General features: G+C 40.5%; 1 protein-coding gene across 31 annotated transcripts in view; it reads right to left on the reverse strand.

The window, feature by feature from the left end:
- LOC121955007 (ankyrin-3-like) overlaps positions 1-21,600 on the reverse strand; it is a 161,614-nt gene that overhangs the window by 33,078 nt on the left and 106,936 nt on the right. For 9 of the 31 annotated variants that reach the window (XM_088086428.1, XM_088086457.1, XM_088086443.1 and 6 more), the window contains 15 exons: positions 21,370-21,567; positions 21,017-21,115; positions 20,063-20,161; positions 19,867-19,965; positions 19,636-19,731; positions 17,410-17,482; positions 17,147-17,203; positions 11,340-11,463; positions 9,332-9,343; positions 6,979-7,081; positions 6,045-6,095; positions 4,626-4,735; positions 3,175-3,207; positions 1,326-1,550; positions 949-1,103 (listed from right to left, as the gene is read on the reverse strand). In XM_088086428.1, the coding sequence (XP_087942554.1) occupies positions 949-1,103; positions 1,326-1,550; positions 3,175-3,207; positions 4,626-4,735; positions 6,045-6,095; positions 6,979-7,081; positions 9,332-9,343; positions 11,340-11,463; positions 17,147-17,203; positions 17,410-17,482; positions 19,636-19,731; positions 19,867-19,965; positions 20,063-20,161; positions 21,017-21,115; positions 21,370-21,567 (1,534 nt within the window). The remainder of the gene's footprint in view (positions 1-948; positions 1,104-1,325; positions 1,551-3,174; positions 3,208-4,625; positions 4,736-6,044; positions 6,096-6,978; positions 7,082-9,331; positions 9,344-11,339; positions 11,464-17,146; positions 17,204-17,409; positions 17,483-19,635; positions 19,732-19,866; positions 19,966-20,062; positions 20,162-21,016; positions 21,116-21,369; positions 21,568-21,600) is intronic. The other 22 variants (XM_088086433.1, XM_088086437.1, XM_088086429.1 and 19 more) reach the window with 13 other exon arrangements.

Raw genomic sequence — 21,600 nt, forward strand, 5'->3', positions numbered from 1 at the left:
CATTTAAATTTGAGGTGCAATTTAGGTATGACATTTTGGTCAGTGGTACAATAAATAAGGACACTAAATAGGCTAAATGGACTGAACAAAACTAAAAAAAACATGCTTCTGGAGTGAAGATTAATTTTTCTAGGTCACCAGCTGACATATAGCCCTGGGTCATATAGTGAATTCAAAGTGGTTCAATTCACCTTCATTAATTCACCACAGACAGAAAGTGTCTTTGTGCTATCATTGGTAAATGACAATGAATAGACCAAATTGCATTTTTTTTTTTTTTTTTTTGCAATTACTTCTGGGTAAAAAATACACCTGCATCAGGTGTTCATAATGAAATGACACTAAGCAAATGCTGCCTCAATTGGTTAGATTTTTGAAAGCTAAAAAGGTCAATATAATTTTGAGCGTATGCCATATTTAGAATATTTTCATGACTTTGACTTGCTGTCAGACAGCCCTATCTGACTGGGAACTGAAGCCGTTATCTCAAAGCCACCAGACTTCACTGACAAAAACACTAATTTTACTTCACAGAACACAGGAGTTGCTGGTCTACCACTGCCTTAATTAGTTAGTGTGTAATGTAAAGTGTTGAAAATATTCAATAAATATAAATATAAATATAATAAATATAGCAGCATTTAGTCTGGTATTGATTTTTTCTTTAGGTGGCTAAAAACATGTTTTTATGTGGCCCCTGTCCACAGCTGTACATAGCTTAGCTTTCATGCAGCTAGATTTGGTTCATTGAAAACGCTAGCAAAACAACACTTCACGTAAAACAAGCAGAAACGTAAGATACAGTAGGTCTGATCGTGTTTTACTTATATATACTTACTACTTACTTAATATATTTAAACATTACAGTTACAGCTGAAAATGACAGCACAAATAAACAAATCAGCAGATTTCACAGACCTCTACAATCGGTCAGTAACCTTCCTTTACCTTCATCCATTCCAGAGAGCAGCTCAAGGAGGTCTTCTGGTCTGGCGTCAGACTGGTGCTCCTTCCACGTGTCGCCATTGTCACTCCTCAACACAATCAGCTCCCTCTCTTTGCCCCGCATGGACCCAAAGTGAGGGATCTCCACAATCACAGGACTGGAAGAGAAAATAAATCTCAGTGTGAGGACATGGATGAATTGAAACAACAACTTTAGGGAAGCTGAAACTTTTAAAGATAACTGCTAATTAATTAACTGCACTGGCAATCTATAACCATTCTCTGAGTCATAATAATTTCAGTAGAAAATATCTCTCTTGGTTTGTCCACTGGCCTGCTTAAACTGCAACTCATCAACAAAAGGAAAGAGAAAGTCCTACCCGAGGAACTGAGCCCCGGCTGGTCCGACCTCCACCAGCCTGCTGACCAGCCCCTCTCCCTCCACCATGGGTGGTGGGTAGGCCAACTTGTGCCTTTTGGCCAGGCGACACGTGATGCGCGTGGGCGCTGTGCACTTCCTGGGAGGGATGATGATGCGCATGCCATTGTGGCGGCTCCCTCTCATGGAACCACCGCGGGCGTCCACCATGAAGCTGACCAAGAACCTGTGAGGTGAAAAAGAACGATGTTAGAGGAGGAAACAACGTGGACAGAGAGAAAGAAAGACGCCATACCACGGACACAAGTGAGGAGGACGATTCCCATGCTGTGATCACCGTACACCCAAACAAAGTAAGGAAAAGAGAAAAAATAACAGAAAATAGAGAAAGAGCGAGAGACAGAATGACAGAAAGAGGGAAAAAAAGATGCTTTTGAGTTCTGAAAGTTGGCAGTTCTCACCTTCACCTGCCTCAATTTAGAACATTAAACACTGAAACTAAACAGGGTGCTGATGAAGTTGCAGAAAGTTTAGTTTCCACTCCTGAGGCCAAAGGTGAGACTGTTGCCAAAGTTTCAGTTCCTCTAAAGCTGCATTCAGTGATCAATTATTAAACACCTGCACAGATGTTTCACCAAGATAAGGTTAATGTGATTAATATATGATGTGTCCCGTTCTTTTAAAGGTCTAGTGTGTATGATTTAGGGGGATATTTTGGCAGAAATGGAGTAAAATATGTGTGTTTTATTTAGTGTGTAATCACCTGGAAATAATGGCAATGAGAATTATTGTGTTTTAGTTACTTTAGAATGAGCTGTTTATCTCTACATAGAGAGTGTGTCATGGTGCATGGAGATCACTGTTGCACCGTCATGTTTCTACAAAAGCCCAGAAGGGACAAACAGTGGCTCTAGAAAGCACCATTCACGTTTTCGCATCAGGTGCTGTAGTTAACAGCCTCACTGAAATAGAAGGACTGGGAAAACACTGATTTTTTTATGTGAAACTGCTTTATTCAGTGTTTTCACTGGTTTATATCACATTGTCCGTGTGTTTTGGAGAGGAAGAGACCTCTGCGGATAATTTGTCTCCCCATAAAACTGCCCTAAAGGTCTGGATCTTAAGTAAGCAGAAAAAAATAAGTGAGCACTAGCCATCTGCGACATACCAAACATCATAGGAAAAACACAGATTTTTAACATGAAACTGCTTTATTCAGTATTTTTAAAGGTTTTAGTCACTCAGTAAGTTTGTTTTTGAGTGGAAGAGACCTCTGCGGATAATTTGGATGCTAAACACTGACAGATTTTTAAACGGTATTAGTTTCCGCTGGTTGCAAGCTGCAATCCTTACCACTAGATGCCACCACATCCTTCTAAATCTTACACACTGGACCTTTAATTAAGAGTACACTTTGGCATCCCATTAATATATTCACTGACACAAGTAAGGAGTGAGGATGGAGTAGGGGAAAACTGTGCGAGCACTCCTTATACCTAAAGCTAAATGTGGCTCTTCTTTTCAAGTGTTTTGTATTGTGTTGTTGCTTTTTCTATACTGTATGTTAAAAATAGCAGAATCACTGTAAGGTTCTGAGAAAGATTTATATTTAATGTGCATTGTGAGAGAAAGAGATGGCACATCAATGAAAAGACTCCCAAACACGTTGACTACACACTTCTAATATCTAAGGCAGTGCAAATGAAACACCAGACCACACAGATGAGACGAGCACAGTGGAGGAGTGGGGAAGGCAAAGAGAGAGTGACGAGGGGAGAGGGAGACAGAGGTGGAGGAGTGAGTGACATCACTGCGGCATCGTGGGTAAGAGCAGCAAACTCAGTCGTCACCTGGAGTCATACTGAGGGAGCGGGGAGGAGAGGCTGCAAAATAAACACATGGAGGCAATGCAGGAGGCAAACCCCCAGAACCTAGTTTTAGTATCACTGTTTCACAATCACGCCTGGGATCTGTAATAACAGCTGGAGATGAAAGAAAGATTAAAAACTACAGAGGCGGAAAACCAGGGTTCCCACATATTTCCATGGACAAAATTTCAAAACTTCTCCAAGACTATTCAAGGACTCATAATACTAAAAAACAAATGTCTTGCCTCGTTTGCCCGCTGTTTTGTAAAAAGTTATCAGATTCAAATAATTACTAATTTCATCTGGCTGGCATATGAATGGTAAAAAAAAACCCACAAACTGATGCACATTAGAGTGACGTTACATCAGCCACAGAAAAAAAGTTGAAGTGAAAAACTTCATCTTAAAACTTTATCTTATTAGATAAAATGGAAAAAGTTGAAAAAGTTTTGCTTTGGGGACATCATTTACAGTTTGAAAAAGGTAATAAATCGCAAAATACTGCAAAGTACGTGTTATGGCAATGCTCAACATATTGCAACAAGTTTGAAATTGCAATAATATTATAAGGTGATCTAATTATTGTGATGGTATTGTACGGTGGCGTCTCTGGTCATTTCAAACCCTACAACACTATAACAATATCTTTACACACAACAAAGTTCCATGACTTTCCCAAAATTTTCAGTGATTCTTATTAATTCAATGACTCTTCCTTAAGATTGGGAAATTCTATGACTTTTCCAAGTTTTCCATGACCGTGGGAACCCCGGAGAACTGAGGGAAACAGGGGACAAAATGACAATGAACAAAATAATATATAAATAGAAAGACAAACACACAAGGGGTAAACGTGAGTCAACCAAAACGGAACATGACAGATCCCAGTATTTTACTTCTGAGCAAACAAAATAAGCATCAACTTTGTGCAAAGACGGCACCATTTATCTAGAACATTATTATTTTACAACATTATATATTCAAAGTATGAAGCGAGGACGAACTGCTATCACTTTATCCAAATGAAACACACACGAGCTCACACAGAGCCTGTGCTTTGTTTCTGCCGTGACAGAAATAGAGCTGATGTCAGTGAACATGAGGGCGACGTCTGGACCATGTCTCTACACTTATGGTATGACATGAGAGCTTTAGAGGATGGACTGTGTCTTTTGCTGCTGTAATGTGTACAGTAGCAGCACTGCAGAAATCCCACAGCCCTGCATCATGTCTGCACCAGTGCTGCAGGGTTTGCTGAATATTGACTCTTAGGAAGGGGGAACAAAAGACAACAGTTGTGTGCAGTAAGCAGAGAAAATGTGTAATTAATTAGTGCAGTAGTTGTGTGGATGTAAGTTCAGCTTATGTGTCTGCTTTTGTATGTGTGTGCATGCTGGTAAACATATCAGCTGAGACGGTGCTGCTGCTCTTACCCGGAGTGGATGGGACTGGAGACAGTGTTGTGGCTGTGGTCCATGGTGTCCGGAGTCCAGCTGTAGCGCCGCATACACTCGGAGCTGTAGTCTCTGGTCACAGCAAGGTGCTGAGAGGAGAGGATCCAAAGACAGAGGTGAAGAGAGGAGATATAATACAGAGGAGGAGGTTTAAGAGTGAGGGGAATGAGGATAGATTGAAGTGAAAAAACAGCAATGAGGAGTGAGGAGAACAAGGCGGATGAAAATGAATAATGTCGAGACGTGGTGGAAAACACAAAAGAAAAGTAGTGAATGGAAGGAAAGAGAGAGCTAACTATTAACCGCTGCACAGACATAACAGTTGACAGACATGACATCCCTTCTTTTTGTCATGACTCTCGAGTCATGCATGGTGTACAGCAATGAGCTGATAACATTAACAGCTTCTTAATTTATATTTAGGGTTGTAACTATCAGTCATTATTACTGTTGATTATTTTCTCCATTAATCGATAAGCTGTTTGGTCTTTAAAATGTTGATCAGTATTCCCAAAGCCCAAGATGTCTTGTTTTGACCACAGCCAAAGGATATTCAGTTTACTTTCATAGAGGAGTAAAGACATTTGGAAATATACACATTTAAGAAACTATAATAAGAGAATTTGGACTTTTTCTGCCTAAAAACTGCTTAAACCAAAAACCAATTAGTTGTTCAGTCTACAAAATGTCAGAAAATAGTAAAAACAAATTGTCAGTTGGTATTTGCAAAACCCAAGATAATATCCTCAAATGTCCACAACCCAAGATTTTTAATTTACTGCTGAAGAGGAGTAAAGAAACCAGAATAGGCTGGAATAAGGCTGGAATCAGAGAATTTCAACATTTTTAGCTTAACAAATTATTCAAACCGATTTATCAGTTAGTTGTTTGGTCCATAAAATGTTTTTTTTTGTCCTCAACCCAAAAACATTCAGTTTACTGTCAAAGGGGACAAAAGAAACCAAAAGACCAGAGATTAATTTAATAATTGACAACTAATCAATTAATCCTCGCAGCTCTACTCATATTCCAACAAAATTTGCCACCATTAAGTACAGTCTCACCACAATTAAGACAAAAAGACAACAAAAATAACACAGTAAATATGCTACACTGAAACATCCAAAAGTGTACATGCAATTATGGTGCTAGAAAAACTAGAAACCGGCCCTTAATAAATGATCAGCACTGAATCATGGGAACTCGTGTGCACTGAACGTAGCATGAGAACGACCATTCACTGAACACAGACCAGCACTAATGAGTGAGGGGAGATGGCACGGACCCAAAACAAACAAATGCACAAAACTCAAGAAAGAGCAATGGGAGCTGAACCACAGTGACTGGAAAAATAACAAAACGTGATGAACGAGACGGACATCCGTGAACTCTTTATACCTTATTGAGCGGGTCAACCAAGTAGGAAATGTCTTTACAGACACTCTGAAGCTTAGGGGAGAAGAGACACAGTTCAGAAGTCACACAGAGGGCAACAGACGTACGAGTGTATGGTGCTTTGTTTCACTAAAGGTTTCAGTTTCCACCAGAGAAACCATGAGACTATCTCCGTGAAGACGAGACGGTCCTCCAACTTAGGTATTAAAGCCAAACAATCCCTGAATAACTGAATCTTCATCTTCCATATGGAGCAGATTATAGTATGATGGCACTGAAATGGACCACCAGTGGGGAAAGAAATTATTTAAACCTCATGTATATTTTTAGTTTGATAGAATACAGGTTTAATGGGAAGTCCAAAACATTTGCTTATTTTCCTAAAGCATTACGCTGACGTTTGGCCATGCGCGGTTTGAGATTTTGGGCAATGTTGTCATTGAACTTGCAGGTTATATTACTAACATTGTTTATAATGAGAGGTTACAGTTTCTGTTTTTGCTCCTAACCAATAAAACAAGCGTTGGACGAGCTCTGCAGAGCACTGCGTTTTTTCCATGAGAAAGCAAAGGGGTGGGGGGGCTCTCAAAGCCCTTAGGTTTGAATAAACTCTTCGTCAAGGTGCTATACACTCTCCCTCAGCACTTTGGCAAAAGAAAGCACGGCATCAACACTGCTTCGGTTATGACCTTTGTGCAAGACAAGGAAAGCTACCCTGCTCCCTGCCTTAATTCTTCCCAGCCTGTGTTTTCACCAGGCCCCTGACAGAAAGAGTGTGTCAAAAAAAGAGATGCACCAGGGAATTTGGAGAGGAAGAGACGTTAAAGCTTGCAAAACAGACAGCTGAAGATACCAAAGATTGAGAGAAAGAGACTGTGTATAGAAAGAGAAATTAGTGAAGACAAGAAGACGAGAATGACAAAAAAATGGATCTTACCGTGTCTTTTGTGGGCGCCAGAATCTCTTCAATCATCATACTGTCCCGCGCGAAGGAGCTCCGGTTGAGTGTGTTGGACCTATCCGAACTGAAGGAGCGGAGGCTATATGTTACCACGCAACCCGACAAGTGACGGGCAGGGGAACACAACATAAAACAAAGAGCAAGGAATCCATTACTACATGCAACCTCCAGGGAACCGGATTTATTTTTTAGTGAGTGGACAGAGAGTCCAAAAGTGGAAAATAGAGAGAGAAGCTGCAGCTGAACGAGGAAAAGATACTGCAGCAGGTTATTCAGAGATGGAAATGTGAGTGATGTCAGTTTGTTTGCATTAAGAGATAGACGGGAAGAGGAACAGACTGAAAGAAAACAGACAGCTGTTGTGATCATGTCTATATGAAGGTGTGCATCATGAACACTGATGTGACTTCGAGTGTCTAAATGATGAAACATGACAGATTAGTGTTCCTGTGCAGACCTTCTATCGACAGTAAAAAGAAGTAAGGATTACGCAAAAGTGTCTCAGTTATATCCGTCTCGAGCTCAAAGAGTGACACCGCTTTATTCTAAGATTAGCAGCTGACCTAGACCTGTTTCTGAGCAGCAAAATACAAAAGGGACGCTGGTCTTTTCTGTCTGTCTTGCTGCAGTCTGTTTTATGGCCGTGTGGTGACGTGTGCCTATTTTTGCAGCCTCTCAGGCTCGATGCGGTGCTGTAGATTCCTTTCAGGTTTTTTTTTTTTGTCTTTGCAACAGGGATTTGATCAATGCAGAGGAGCCGAAATGTCTGTGTGAACGCAGTCATTTCAATTTTGTGCAGATAATTTTAAGTGTTTTTGTATGTTTGTGCACTACAAGGGACTCGCAAAAATGATACAATACCAGCATCAAAGCTGACAACTCTGTGAATTTTTTTGAGTGCACTCTGTATGTGATGTGTCCTGTGTGTGAGCGCAGAGCGGAGAGAACGTGTGAGCGAGGGGAGAAAATGCAGAGCTCAGCGTGTTTGAGTGGGCACCCTATTCAGCACAGAGAGAAGCCCTTTATTCAGCACAGCCTGCCTACCCCACCATCGAAGTTACCAAGCAACTCTGTACGGCCTGAATGGACTCGCTGGCATGGCAGCACCGCGGCCCGCTACGCCCCCGCTACACCCCCGTTTCCCCCCCCTCTGCTCTTAGCCGAACTGTTTGTTCTTCACAGCGTCCTCCTCTTTCTCTTTCTGTATGTCCTCCTCTCTCCACCCTAAACATCCATTTTCATCTGTTTTCTCCCTTCTTGCTCATTATCTTGGTTGTCCTCTTTGTCTGTCGTCTGTTTCTGCACATCATGCCACGTACCTGCACTTCCTCTTCACAATGCTGTCCCATTATCTCTCCCTCTCACTTCTATCTCCATTTCTGAATTGTGCTATGTGTTTATTCAATAATTCACTTAATGGAAGATTTGTTTAACTTTTTCTCGACTTTCCTCTGACCCCATCCTTCCTTTTTCCACACCACCCCATTCATTTTGCTGCAGATCAATGTCTGCCTTGCTGTAAACTACACTTCCCATTATCCGAGCGACTTGTTTTCTTCCTGTCTGGCATCTCCGTGTAAATACCAACGGACCTGTGTTCTCGGGAAGGCATCTGTGCAGACTCAAAGAGACAATTGTTTGAGTCATTGCGAGTATTTGTGCGCAAATGCATGTGTGTATCGAGTGTCTGTCCTGGATGATTTCTTAATGCTGGACCAAAATTCCAGAGACCGTCAAGTTTCCATCTCTGCAAACCATGAATAAAAATCCAGAATAATCCTAAATAAATCTCCAATTACTGATATTTAAATAGAGCGGACAAAAGGGGTTGATTAATAATAAACTGATGTGTCTGATCCCTGGAAGTTACACTCTGGCAAAATACAAATAAAGCACCACTTAAGGACAAGCCACATCAAAAAGTGATAAGATTAGTCCACACAACTTAAAAAAAAGTCTGCAAGAAAAGCACATGTGTGGCTTTTATTTTCTTATTTCCAACAAGATTGCCTCTTTTCCACACCTGTATAAAAAATACATTTCCATTTTGCAGATATGATTTAGTGAGACGGATGGGAAAATATGGTGGTGAGCAGCTAAAATGGAACGACGATCTTATAATACAACAGCAACAAAGTGACAAATCTGTTGCCACGAACAGAAGAACAGCAACACTGGTGACACAAATGTACAATGGGTGACTTGCGGTTCGGGTTAGCGGTTTTATGGGTGCAGGGTTGGTGTTAAACAGTAGTTCAGGGTCACACGGGGAAGCGGAGACATTCACAGCTAATGTTGCCTACTACTCCTACTACTACTCTTTTCTTACCTGAGTCTAGGGCTAGAATGAGGGACACGGTGCAGGAAAAGAAAAAAATAGAAGAGTGAAAAGCAAAGCATTTTGAAGACATTCAAGCATGATGTGGTTTTCTTTTTTCCAACCCGTATGACATTGGTGCTTTTGCATGGTTGTACGCTATGACTTAGGCACAAGCTTTTCTCGGTTTTCTAGAGAGTGTGTGTGTGTTTATGTGTGTGTGTGCAGCCCAGTCAAACAGCAAACCATGCAATGTCGATGTCATAAACAGAAAGGTAAGGAAAAGGAAAGAACTTGCTCAGCATCATACATTCACTGATCAATAAATCACAGCATTTTACAGCGTTATATTCACACCCTGCAAAGAGACATCTTAACAATTCCTGATCTATTTCAGTTTTGTTCTTCTACTTCATATGCAATAACAGAAAAGTAGCAGATTTAGTCCTTGTAGCTGTAATTTGGAGCAGACGGAGACATTAAGTTTCTACACAAAGAACAACTTTCTCTGTAGTTTGCCATTTGTTTTACATATGCCAACATACTGTTAACATTAGGATGCAAACAACAGTTTGAGCATATAGCTGAACCATCACATTTTCAAGGAATACTTCAACCATAAATATATCATTTGTGTATCAGTCACTAACTCTGTGTTACGTTGAATTCATGTATAAAAGTTAGTTTTTCTCGCATGCCTCCAGGGTAAACGAAGAATCAAAATACTGTCAAACATTCTCAAGGAACTGGAGTAAATGGGAGCTGGGTTCAACGGCAAAAATATATAAACAACAGTTTATAAACTGCTAAACAGCAAAACGATGTCAAAACATGTAAGACATGTAAACATGTAAGAGTTACTTTACAAACACTTCCACGAAAACATTCACATGAACAGTAGTGTGCCACTTGCATGCAGAAGAGTTTTAAATCTAAGTTTTAGCAACAATGCACATGTTTGGGAAATACTGAGCGTACGACTGAATAAATGAGACTTGGATTTTACTGGTCGAGTTGCGTGAGAGTTTGTAAACAGATGTTTTGACATAGTTTTGCTGTTGTTAGACACAGCCCTCTTTTACTTCAATTCATCAAGGATTTTCTCCATTTTTGGATTCTTTATTCAACATGAAGACACATAAGAAAAACAGTTTTCTTCATTAAGTCAACATAATGCAGGATGAAAAACTGATGAACAAATGATCATCTTTTGGGCAAATTATTCCTTTAAACTCAACAATTCATATAATTTTACACTCTTTCCAACATACAACCCATGAGGTTCATCAAACAACTTTGTTTACGAGGAATCTTTCCATTTAATTCAACATTTCCCTTGTTTGCCGCGGCCCGCTGACGGCAGCACCTTCCTGTCACAGTTACTGTTGTTGTTTTTATCAATCCAACCATCACAGTACATCTGCCATCTGTCAGCAAGGCTACAATACACTCTGGGGCTGCACAACACTTGTCCTGTGTGCTGCTGATGTGTTTTCACTGGAGCCTGCCAGTTTTCCACTACATACTTTGTCCACTATTTGAAACTATAGTCAGGCCGAAGTGCGATGCGCAGCTGTTCACTGAGAGTATCAAAGGCGTCACAGTTCAGAGATACAGCTTATATCTGTTGTGTTACACTACAGGCCATTTGTAATCTTTGCCCGGGTTTGAATGAGGCCACACAAAATGCTGAATCATTTTGTCAGGTTGAATCATTGGATGGCAACTTTCCAGCTGCTTTCTCTAGCAATTTCCATTATTCTGTTTTTGTGTGAGTGTGTGTTTGTGTCTGATTATGTGTGTGTGAGTGTTGGAGGGGGTGTAGATTATATGATTTCAAAGACACTAAAAGGTATCCATATCAGATGGCATCATACATGTGTGTGCATAGGCTGAACAACCACAGCATCAAAGGGAATATAGCATATATAAAGATAAGGAGGCCATAATATTCTTGGATAACAGTTGTCGCCACTGCAGCAGAATATACATATATGTGGTAGAAATGACAAGTGCTTACCTGGCTGAGCGGGCTCCTATGCTGAAACCCATGTACCCCTCCTGAGGGAGGGAGTCATCCCCCAGCTCTTTGAGGTCCTGAGGCCGCAAGTATTTGTCCGTGTCCCCGGTCATCGCATCCTCACCTGGTGGGGGGGATGCAAATCATAAAATCCTCCTGTTAACTTCAGAAGCTAATCCAGGGCAAAGAGAGGCGATGCGACACCTCAGGAAGAAAAACAAGCCCCCACTGCCGACACCAGTCTCACTTATTTGATTATGGCTCTTAAAGGAGGCCTATAATTTATCAACAGCTCTGTGTCGTTAAACCCAACATACCTCACTGCAACTGCATAGCGCACTGCAACTTTGTCTATGACTGTGATACAACAACAACAACATGAAGCTGGAGCACTGAGCAGACTGTTTTTAGTAGAGGTTACAGAGGAATATTTTAGGAGAAAAAATGCCAGCAGCAGCCACTTTGCAGTATATCTGGAGCTCTCCTGTAAAACCAAACGCAGCTTCACAACACTCAAACACGGAGCGCAGCAGATGTTTAAACAGCGACCACAGCCTGAGCACAAAAAGCAGGGAAATACAGCAGAGAGTGCAGAGCCGCACCTCGATCGGCGGACCGGTGGACGATGACACGCCGGTCAATGAAGCCGGCGGAGCGGCTACAGTGTTTCCCCTTCTCCCTCATGTCCGGCTCTGTCCTGCCTGCAACACTCTGCTCCTTCACCGCAGCCCCTCCCCCTGCCTTCAATACTGCCGCACTCCGATCACACACCAGCACCAGCGGCAAGTTGGACCACGGTAAAAAGACGCGTTTCCGGTGTCAAATTTCAAAATAAAACCAGGAGTGAAATGGTTATATTTGAAACAGCTCACCAATGAAAAACAACCAATGTCCATGGAGAAACGTGAAGAAATCAACTCCACAAAGGAAATATGCTCATTAAATATCTACGTAAAAGTTCAAATTAACTTGTTTGTGACACTGTGAATACTGGTTTGCACCTATTTTACTGTTTATACCTTCCTTTTAGCATTTTTTTGTATAATTTTCACCTTACTATTAGCCAGTCCATATATTTTGTGCCTTACTTTTTTCTTGTCATGCATCTAGTTTGTATCTGCTACATATTGTATTTTATATTTACCATTCATTTGCTTTTTCTGCTGTTATTTGGGTCCTTGTATATTGCACCTTTTGTAACTGCCCCCCTCTAACTTTATATTACACCTGCTGCACAGCAATCTAGCTACCATGGGATAAAGTAAATTCCATCTTATCTTATCTTAAATTAGGGAATGATTGTATTCATTGTTACATTCATGCACTTCCAATGGGTTTTTCAGGATGTCTAGACTTTTCAATAATTTACATCCCTCTGTATTATTGCATACATGCAAACTTGCATTGCAGCTTCTAGCATCTACAACAGAAATCTGGGTTTATAGAAGAGTAATATGCAGTTTAATTAAACCCAATACATGACATTCTTTATTAAGTCTCTCTAATTCTCTTTATTTTAGTCCCAAAATTACTCACAACTAATCTGAGCAGACTACTGTGGTGGATGTCAGAGTAAGGCTATGAGTCTGGAGCTCCCCATGCACCTTTATTTTGAAACCCAGAACAATAGGCTACAATGTGTTACCACTTTTTCAATCCAAAACTTAAGATATCCACTCAAGACGTATAACAATAACATAATATTAAGGATTTATATTTAAAAAAAGATAGGCTGCATGGTTAAAACGTTTTATTCGTATGCTTTTATTCTGGTGGTAAAGATGATCACCTCACTTCCTTTGTTTTTCTCGCTGTTTCTCTCTCACTTGACACAAGTGGGAAACAATTGGCTCCCCGCTTCAGTAATAACGTATCACCGTCCCATTCAAGCTCAGTTAGCCTACCCCACCACCACACATAACCCACATGATCTGACACATCCACACACACAGAGTCTACTAACACATACTCTGGGTTACAAAGTAGCCGCATTAAATTCTCTCTCTCTCCTGGTCCCAGCACATGAAATATTAAATAAATTAAAGTCCACAGAAACCAAAAAGCCTGAGTAAATTGCCATCCATCGCTGCCATTCAATAAAATAGGCAAGAACAATAAAAATGACACAATTTATGATCACGCTCTCTTTCTCTCTGTTGATCGATCCTTTCTCTTCCTCTAAACAGCAAACACCGGCCATTAAAACTTCATCTTGCTCTAAAGACTTACCTTTGTCCAATGCAGCCATAATGATCTCAACTTTTCTTATATTTCCTCAGTTATTCTATTTTTCAAAAGTTCCGGAAAAAAGGAAGAAAGTAAATCCAATGAGAGGTGAAGATTATCAAGTGGTCCATTCAGTGCTTCTGCCGCAGATGGAAAATGTTGCCCTCTCTTCACCCCACGCACTTAACTCCACTCAGCCCAAGTTGCGCGTTTGTGGCTGGTGCGCACATCTTTGCTGCCCTCCCTCCGCAAAGAAATAACCCTCAAACTATACTAAGTTTTGCGTTTCCTCGCTGCAAAAAAAAAAAAAAAAGCACATTGCTGGGAGGAAATAGTCCAAGCCATCTGCCATCGGCGGGTTAATTCTCCTGCAGGCGGCTCAAAAGAAGCTCATCTCATGGGATTTAAAGAGAAAGTCTCGGTGCGCACTTTGGCTCAACAGCATCCACAACAAAACTCAGGCTGAGGAGAGCCAACAGGGGCCGCACTGAGTGTTTACAAGAGCACAGTCAGCTGACGGGTCGTTCGAGCAAATGCTTGGGAACCTCACTGAACACTCCTCCTGCCTTTTCTTCCTCTGTGGCTGCATGTCAAACTGGGAGTGGGACTAAAATAATGATGAAATAACCACCATTTTGCCCCCCCCTAATTATTGAGCAACATTTCTCTTCCTTCTACATGTTGCACACAAAACTTGCACAAGAATAATAAATTTAGAACAATTACGCAAGAGGTGTTTGACAGTTGAAGACCTTTAGTATGCATAACTCCAGCTTTAGTAGTAATATCCTGGAAGGCCAGTGCTGTAAGGATTATGGAGACACTCTATACACTGTAACAAATATTTCTGTAAAATTAAGGTCAACTGTAGTTGCCAGTAGTTTATTGTTGCTTGACAGTATACATTCTGTAAATTACTTCAGTGGTATATTACCATTAAATTTATTACAGTATTTTACAGTGGAATTTAAGATATATAGTGTAATATTGGCTCCAAAAAGCATCAGGATTCACAGTGTTTTACGGTATTTTGAAGAAAAAAGAAGTGGACATAATTGTTAAATTTGACTGTATTTTTTGCAGCAGTCATTTTGGCTCCAAAAAGCAAAATCCAGTGTTTTAGTGTAGTTTGAAAATAAACTGTACAATACTTCTAGTATTTGGCCCTATTTTTTTACAGTAATTCTTTATATTTTTTAAATTACTTTAACGCTAAATTTCGGTTAAATTTATGGCCCGATTTTGGCCCTATTTTTACAGCAATTTGTTACAATTTAGATTTCTGCTGAATTATATGGAGTTGCCAGCATCCTATGGTTATTTTACAGTATCAGTGCCTTAAATTACTTCTACAGTATATTACTGTTAAATTTATTACAATATTCTACAGTAAACAGTTAGGTTAACAGTGTAATATTGGCTCCGAAAAGCATTAAGATCTACATTGTTTTGGTGTATTTTGAAAAACTGTACACTACTGTTAGAATTTGGCCATATTTTTTAAAGCAATTTGTTAGTGTACACTGATGACGGCAGAGCAAAACAAGAAGTTCAGTTGCTCTCTAAAGATGGTACAATTAGTGGTGATAGTCTATAGAAAGCATGAAATGAGCGTGTGATTGAACAGGAAGGCACACACAACAGCAGAGACCAGGAGAGTCCCTCACACCTTCAGCTTAATAGGATTGACTTCCCCCATATAGGATTAAACAGAGATGTGGAAACTCTTTACTTCCTTTAACTCCTTCCTTCACTCACACACACAAAGATGAAGGAACATAGGCCTGAACTGCCAACTAAAGCTGCTCTGGTGCTGCTTTTCTGTTGCACAAAGTGAACATTAAGGCCGCACTGCACGAGCACAATGCTGATGAATTATGCACGCAGTATAAACAGTTTATATGGAGAACGCAGGGCCATGGATACTCTTATTTATAATTTCTGCGCTGCAGTGATAACATACTGAAAGTTAGATATGCCAATGAGAATCTGAATCATAACGCCACAGTGCAAAAACGTATCCTTTATCACCTGATATGTGCGTAACTTGTTGAGTCTAGCTGTATCAACTGACAGAGAAACTCCACACTCCTCCCTGACTGTCCCCTAAGCAACAGCCCATGAACAAGCTCATCAATTTTACAGGCCTGTTGGCTCTGTGGTTCCAAAACAAAGACTGAAGTGGGCAACAATGTCACTTGTTCCATAAACCTGGCGGTGCTATTCGGCCTGCAGTGCTACAGCGGCTAACTGTGATGCTGGTCATGTTATGTAACTTTTTAGTTTGCATACAGTGAGACACAGTTTTTTTATTGAATGTATGTGGGTCTTTTTACAGTCTGTGGTCTGAATTATAACGAGTCACACTGACCTTGTTTTCATTTTCTCACAGCAGCTCCTTCAAAGCAGTGCTGAAGTTAGGATGACACTTCAAAAAACCGTCTCTGATGAGCAGAATCGGGCAGTATGAGACTAATGGTGTGCAAGTAGTTAAAAATAACAAACGTGTTTTTAAGTTGGAGCGAAAATAACATCAGCAGTGTCAGTTTGGAAATTGGACATGAAAACCTGCCAAACCAAGACCAGATTCAAGGCTCAAAAATGTGCGTGTGTTGATGAATTTCTAGGACAAATTGAATTACCTGAGACTTTATTTTTGTCTGAACGATGGCAGGTGAGAACTAATGTAAATTAAACAAAATAAATAGAATATCTGTTATGTCTGACAATCTTATTGGCTAGAATAATTTGACATCAACAGTGTTAACATTGCCTAAGGAGCCTGACATACGGCCCAATGACGGCCCAACATCGACCAACTGCCTGCTGCTGCCCTAGCTATGGCTGTGTGCTGTACATATTTGGCTTTTTATCTTCAGATTCAGTATGTTGAATAAGTGTCATAGACGGAAGGTGAATGACATCACCCTGATTGACAGTTCAGCTCCGTCCCCGAGAAGACAAAGTAAGTGAGAAAAGCAAACAAAGTCAAGAGGTTATGATATCCAGACTTGTTATATTAGGTAGGACTATTATTTTTTAGCAGTTGCGCTCTTAAAGCAGAGATGATGTGTAATGTTCTTTGTTATTGTTTGCTATAGCATGGTAAATATGCATTGTTTTTTCAACATCGTGTTGTGTTGTTAATGTGCTAACTGGCTAAGTAGCATCTTGAATCTCTACCGTCGGTCTTTCAGTTTCCCTTTTTCAAAGACAAATACAGAGTACTGCCACCTGCAGTGCAATGAAAGTGCAACTTTTTGGCTGAGACACAGTCGACGTAAAAGTCGGCCTCCATCACCACAACTTCTACGTTCATTTTGTGTATCTGGGCCTTTTAACTGCACAATAACTAATGTGCATGACCACAGCATTCTGCATTAGTGGAAAGCGTGTGTGCACTCTGCTCTTGCCTGGAGACTTTCTTTTGAAAATGAACAGCAAAGCTGAATAGTAGCACAGCAAAGGCTTGTCAGTTAGCGCTTCAACGAGACAGGTGAGTTCTGCTGAAATGCGTTATGTTAAAGAGAAAAGAGACAAACAAACAATGGAACAGCGGGAGGCAAACTGGTGACAAATACCTTCATCAACATCTGAAAAAGACTCCTCATTGAGAATTTCTGGCACATTGGCCCGGACTGTGTGATGTGGACACACACATAGTGAAACATGCACATGTCAATGGAAATTACATCACATAACACACAATCACAAGTGTATGGAAATCATGCAGTGTTTTGATATTACTTTTAAGTCACAGCAACAGTTTGCAAGTATCAGTGGATTTAATTTTAGAACTCAAACACAGAAAATGAGAAGAATTAAATAAAAATTTGTCACATACCTTCATCGTCTGACATGTCCAAGAACTCATTCATGGTCTCCGGGACATTGATTTTGTGTTTTTCAGATGCACTCTGTAAATGTGGGTAGAAAAAGATAGACAACTGAATTAATTTGCTAAAAAATGTATATCCTGGAAAAATCTTTGAAACCTTTAAAATAAGAGAAGTTTATTGTTTTGGAATATTCAGCAATAAAATGGTTCATAACCTAGTTTGATTGACTTTGTCTGAATTCCAAAAAAAAGAAACAGGAAAAAAGAAACAGAGATATGCACATTTTTTTGTGTGACGCTGTGAAATAAAGGCCCCAAATTTTGACTCCTGAATTTACTGCGACCACTAAAGTATATACTGGTCTATTTTTAATATGTTATTTGGAGGGCCCAAGGGAACACAACAAAACCTTGAATGATAACTATTGTATTTTTTTCTGGGTCAAACCACAGATTGACTGGACTGAAACAGGAAATATTACTAACAATGAAATAATACATTTTTTTAAAGTAATATAATCATAATATACCAGGTGATCATTTGAGTTTGTTGCTAATACTCATAATCATTTTTTAAGTGTTGTATCACCTGAAACGCAGGTTTTGTATCACCATTGGAGAATACACATTAGAGACGAGGAGTTTTGCTGAGTCTGCCAAAAAATTTTGAGAAACAAACATTTATTTTCTTGCACTCTGATATATTTTTAAGGAACAATTTGTGTCATTTCTGCATCAGTTCATGGTGTAAATATTTTGGATTTTTTTGCTCAAATAAAAGATTCCTGCTACATTCATGATTTTTTTAGTGAGGGGACAAATGCACATTTCTAAAAATTAAGGAGGTCATGTCCCCTGCATCCCCCCGGAAATCTCTAAATCCCTCAATATTTTAGAGACAACTGCAGTCATCAGTATTTACATTCCATCTGAAGTGTGACCTTCACGTGTGTTTCCTTATATGGACATTAAACTGTATCTTAGCCGTGGCCCCTGTCACAGTAAGAAGTAATGACACTGTATGTCTAAAGGCTATTTTATGTCACATAACTGACCAGCAAACGCTGCAGATGTAGCTTCAATTGAGACATCAAACAACAGCAGAGTTTAATACACTTTGCTGCTGATTGCGCAGGATCCTCAGTCACCTCTTTGTCTGTCCCCTTACTCGCTGTGCCCCCTCTCGCTCCTGTCACCTCTCCATCATCCGACTGCCTCTCTTTCTTTCCCACTTTCTCCTCCTTTACCCCCCCCCCCCCCTCCTCCCTCTGAGACACGTGTGTGGATCAGGTGACCTGGGCTATTTGAGGAAGAACCTTAAGCTCCAATCTAAGCCCTTTCTCTCCTGTAATCAGGACAAGTTCACACATGTGACACAGCGTGACTGACTGACTGACTGACTTGCTGGCTGATTTGCAGGATTCACACACTGACTTCACATTCAGTATGGTACTGGCTGATCAGGCAAGTTTTGATTTAGGGGAGGATTCGATCACATGATTCAAATCAACAGCTGCTCAATAAGGAAAAATATAGTGGTATTACATGTTTTTTATTCCGATAGAGAAAAAGTCTTTACATAAATATATCTCAAGTTTTTAGCAAACAGCAACCCTCTAAATCTGTTTTAATGTACCATTTTAATAACAGATTTTGCATATGCAAACCAAAGACACATTAGTCACATGGCCTCAATTTGCAAACTTCCTAATAATATCTAACATGCAAAAGAAATATATTTCTGTAACTAGATCTAAACTGCACAAAACAACTTTTATTTGCCTGATGCAGGTATAGTTATTGAAATGTTGCAATGATTTCATTTCTTTTGCAAGTCAGACAGTGTGCAGAATTTTTTCTGCAAATTGTGCCCTATTCAATCATATCAGCAAAAAAATAAAACAAACAAAATTATACTATTTATCTTACATTGTCCACATTCTTAGTCAACTTGTCTTGAAGCTCATGTTTGTAATGATCCTTGGTGGTTGCTAAGATTGTTTTGGGTGTTAGGTGGGTTAACTGTAAATGGCCAGAGAAAGAGGTGGGTAGGCACCATTTACCTGTGCATAACTTCCATTACACTACTGGGCCTGACTACTGTGGTCAACATGTTCAAAATTATAGAAAATGTTCTCAAAACTAACAACTAGAGTGAATTTATTGGTGATATCGTAGAGATTGAGTGCATTTAATCATATGAGATGATGTAACAGGAAGACATTGTCTCACCATGGTGGTCAGATTTTCATCCGTGACGGGCCTCAGAGTGTCCACCACAGAGATGTATCCAAGACGACGGGCGATGGACACGGCAGTGTTCCCATTCTGACCAGTGACAGAGCAACAGGAAGTTATTCACAGGAGGCGCACAGAAAACACAAAAGAGCATTCAGCATTTTGTCACGCTTCAGCTCTGATGGAGTGCGTGTATGCGTGTGTGTGTTGTGTTTGTGCACTGACCACAGTTAGCTCGTTGGCCGAGGCCCCGTGCTGAAGCAGCAGGTTGATGATGTGGGTGTGGCCCTGCTGAGCTGCCTGGTGTAGAGGAGTGTATCCATTCTGGAAAGTCAGGGAAAGAGAGGAAATATTTAAATTGCATGCATACATTTGTATGCGTAAAAGATCTACGTTTGAGGCTGAACATGCGCTTTTCTACCTTGGTTTTGCCGTTGACTCTTGCATGGTTCTGCAGCAGGAAGTTTGCCATCTTTGCGTTGCCATAGTGACAAGCTACGTGCAGTGGAGTGTAACCCATCTGCATGAGGAAGACACACAGACATGAAAGGGCGAACAGATGAATCGAGGAGGAAAATATAATAACGTCTGCTGACTGGCAGCTTCCTCCTGTTGCATCACAGTTTATGTTTATTTTAAAGTGAAATATAAAAAATTTAAAGTGCATTTTGTATGAATTTTTGAATTATTGTGCAAGAAGATTATCAATAAAACTTGAAAACTGCATCATATTTCATGCCCTCGTTGAATTACGTATGAGTACAGTGCATAATGGTAATAGAGGGGATCAGTGAGTGAATAACCTATGTGCTGTAAACAACCGTCCTGTCAGCACAAATACACTCTCTCTCTCTCTCACACACACACACACACACACACACACAACATAACCTTGCGTTAGTCCAACCTTCAGCGATTGCAGGTTCGTCTCAGTGAACGTGAGCAGCCTGTTATGAGGCCCGTGTGTGTGTGTAAGTGAATGTAACTGACAGAGTGTGACTGAATATTAGGGCATGTACGTGCTCATGTGCATGTGTGTGTGTGTGCGCGTATTGGCTGCAGTGTGTGGCGCAGCTATAAAGACATGAACACCTTCCACTCAGGTATCAATCCTTTATTTATGTATCACCTGAGATGATTGCGGAAAAATGTGTGTGTTTGTGTGACAAAGAGGGTTTGTGAGGGTATTTTTGTGCTGCCAGTAAAACTATATTTGGCAAAACAGACCTCAAATAGACACAAAGGCAAACATTTACAGAAAAGTCAGTGACGCATGTAAATTAAAGGTTATGCATCAATTTAACTGCAAAAGACATTTACAAACCCTTATGTGGGTGTGGGTGTGTGTGTGTGTGTGTGTGTGAGGAAGCTTTACCTTTGTTTGTGGGTTGACATCAGCCCCGTGGTTGAGAAGGACTTCTGCAACATTGACCTTGTCCTCTTGAGCCGCTAAGTGGAGTGGTGTAAGTCCGCTCTGAATATGCGGAAAGGACAAACATGTGAATACACACAAAAATTTGTTTCGATGGTAGCGCATATGACTGAAACCTGCTCGCTCTCAGGAAACAGGATGCTGTAAACTAATGACAATCAGTGTCTTAATCCTTATTTACAGTCCAAAAATGGTGATTTAGGTGATACAGGTAGTTACAGGGAGTGTACAGTTTATGTGACTGAATAAACTTGTTTTGTGACAGAACGTGCTGTACTCTACGTCACTGTTTTCACCTTATTGCACATGTTGACGTTAGCGTTCTTGGCCAGCAGCAGTGACACCAGGTCCACGTTGCCCTCCTGCGCTGCCAGGTGAATGGGGCTGATGCCTTGCCGTGTCATCGCATTGGTGTCGGCGCCGTACTCCAGCAGCGTGGTCCCAATGTCCATTTGGTTCTTTTTGGCAGCAATGTGGAGTGGTGTATAGCCATTCTGGGGCAGGCAGAAGAGATGCATGGGGTGAGG

The sequence above is a fragment of the Plectropomus leopardus genome, chromosome 13 (assembly GCF_026936395.1).
Source record: "Plectropomus leopardus strain MGB_pleo_1.0 chromosome 13, ASM2693639v1, whole genome shotgun sequence".
Taxonomy (NCBI): Eukaryota; Metazoa; Chordata; class Actinopteri; order Perciformes; family Serranidae; genus Plectropomus; species Plectropomus leopardus.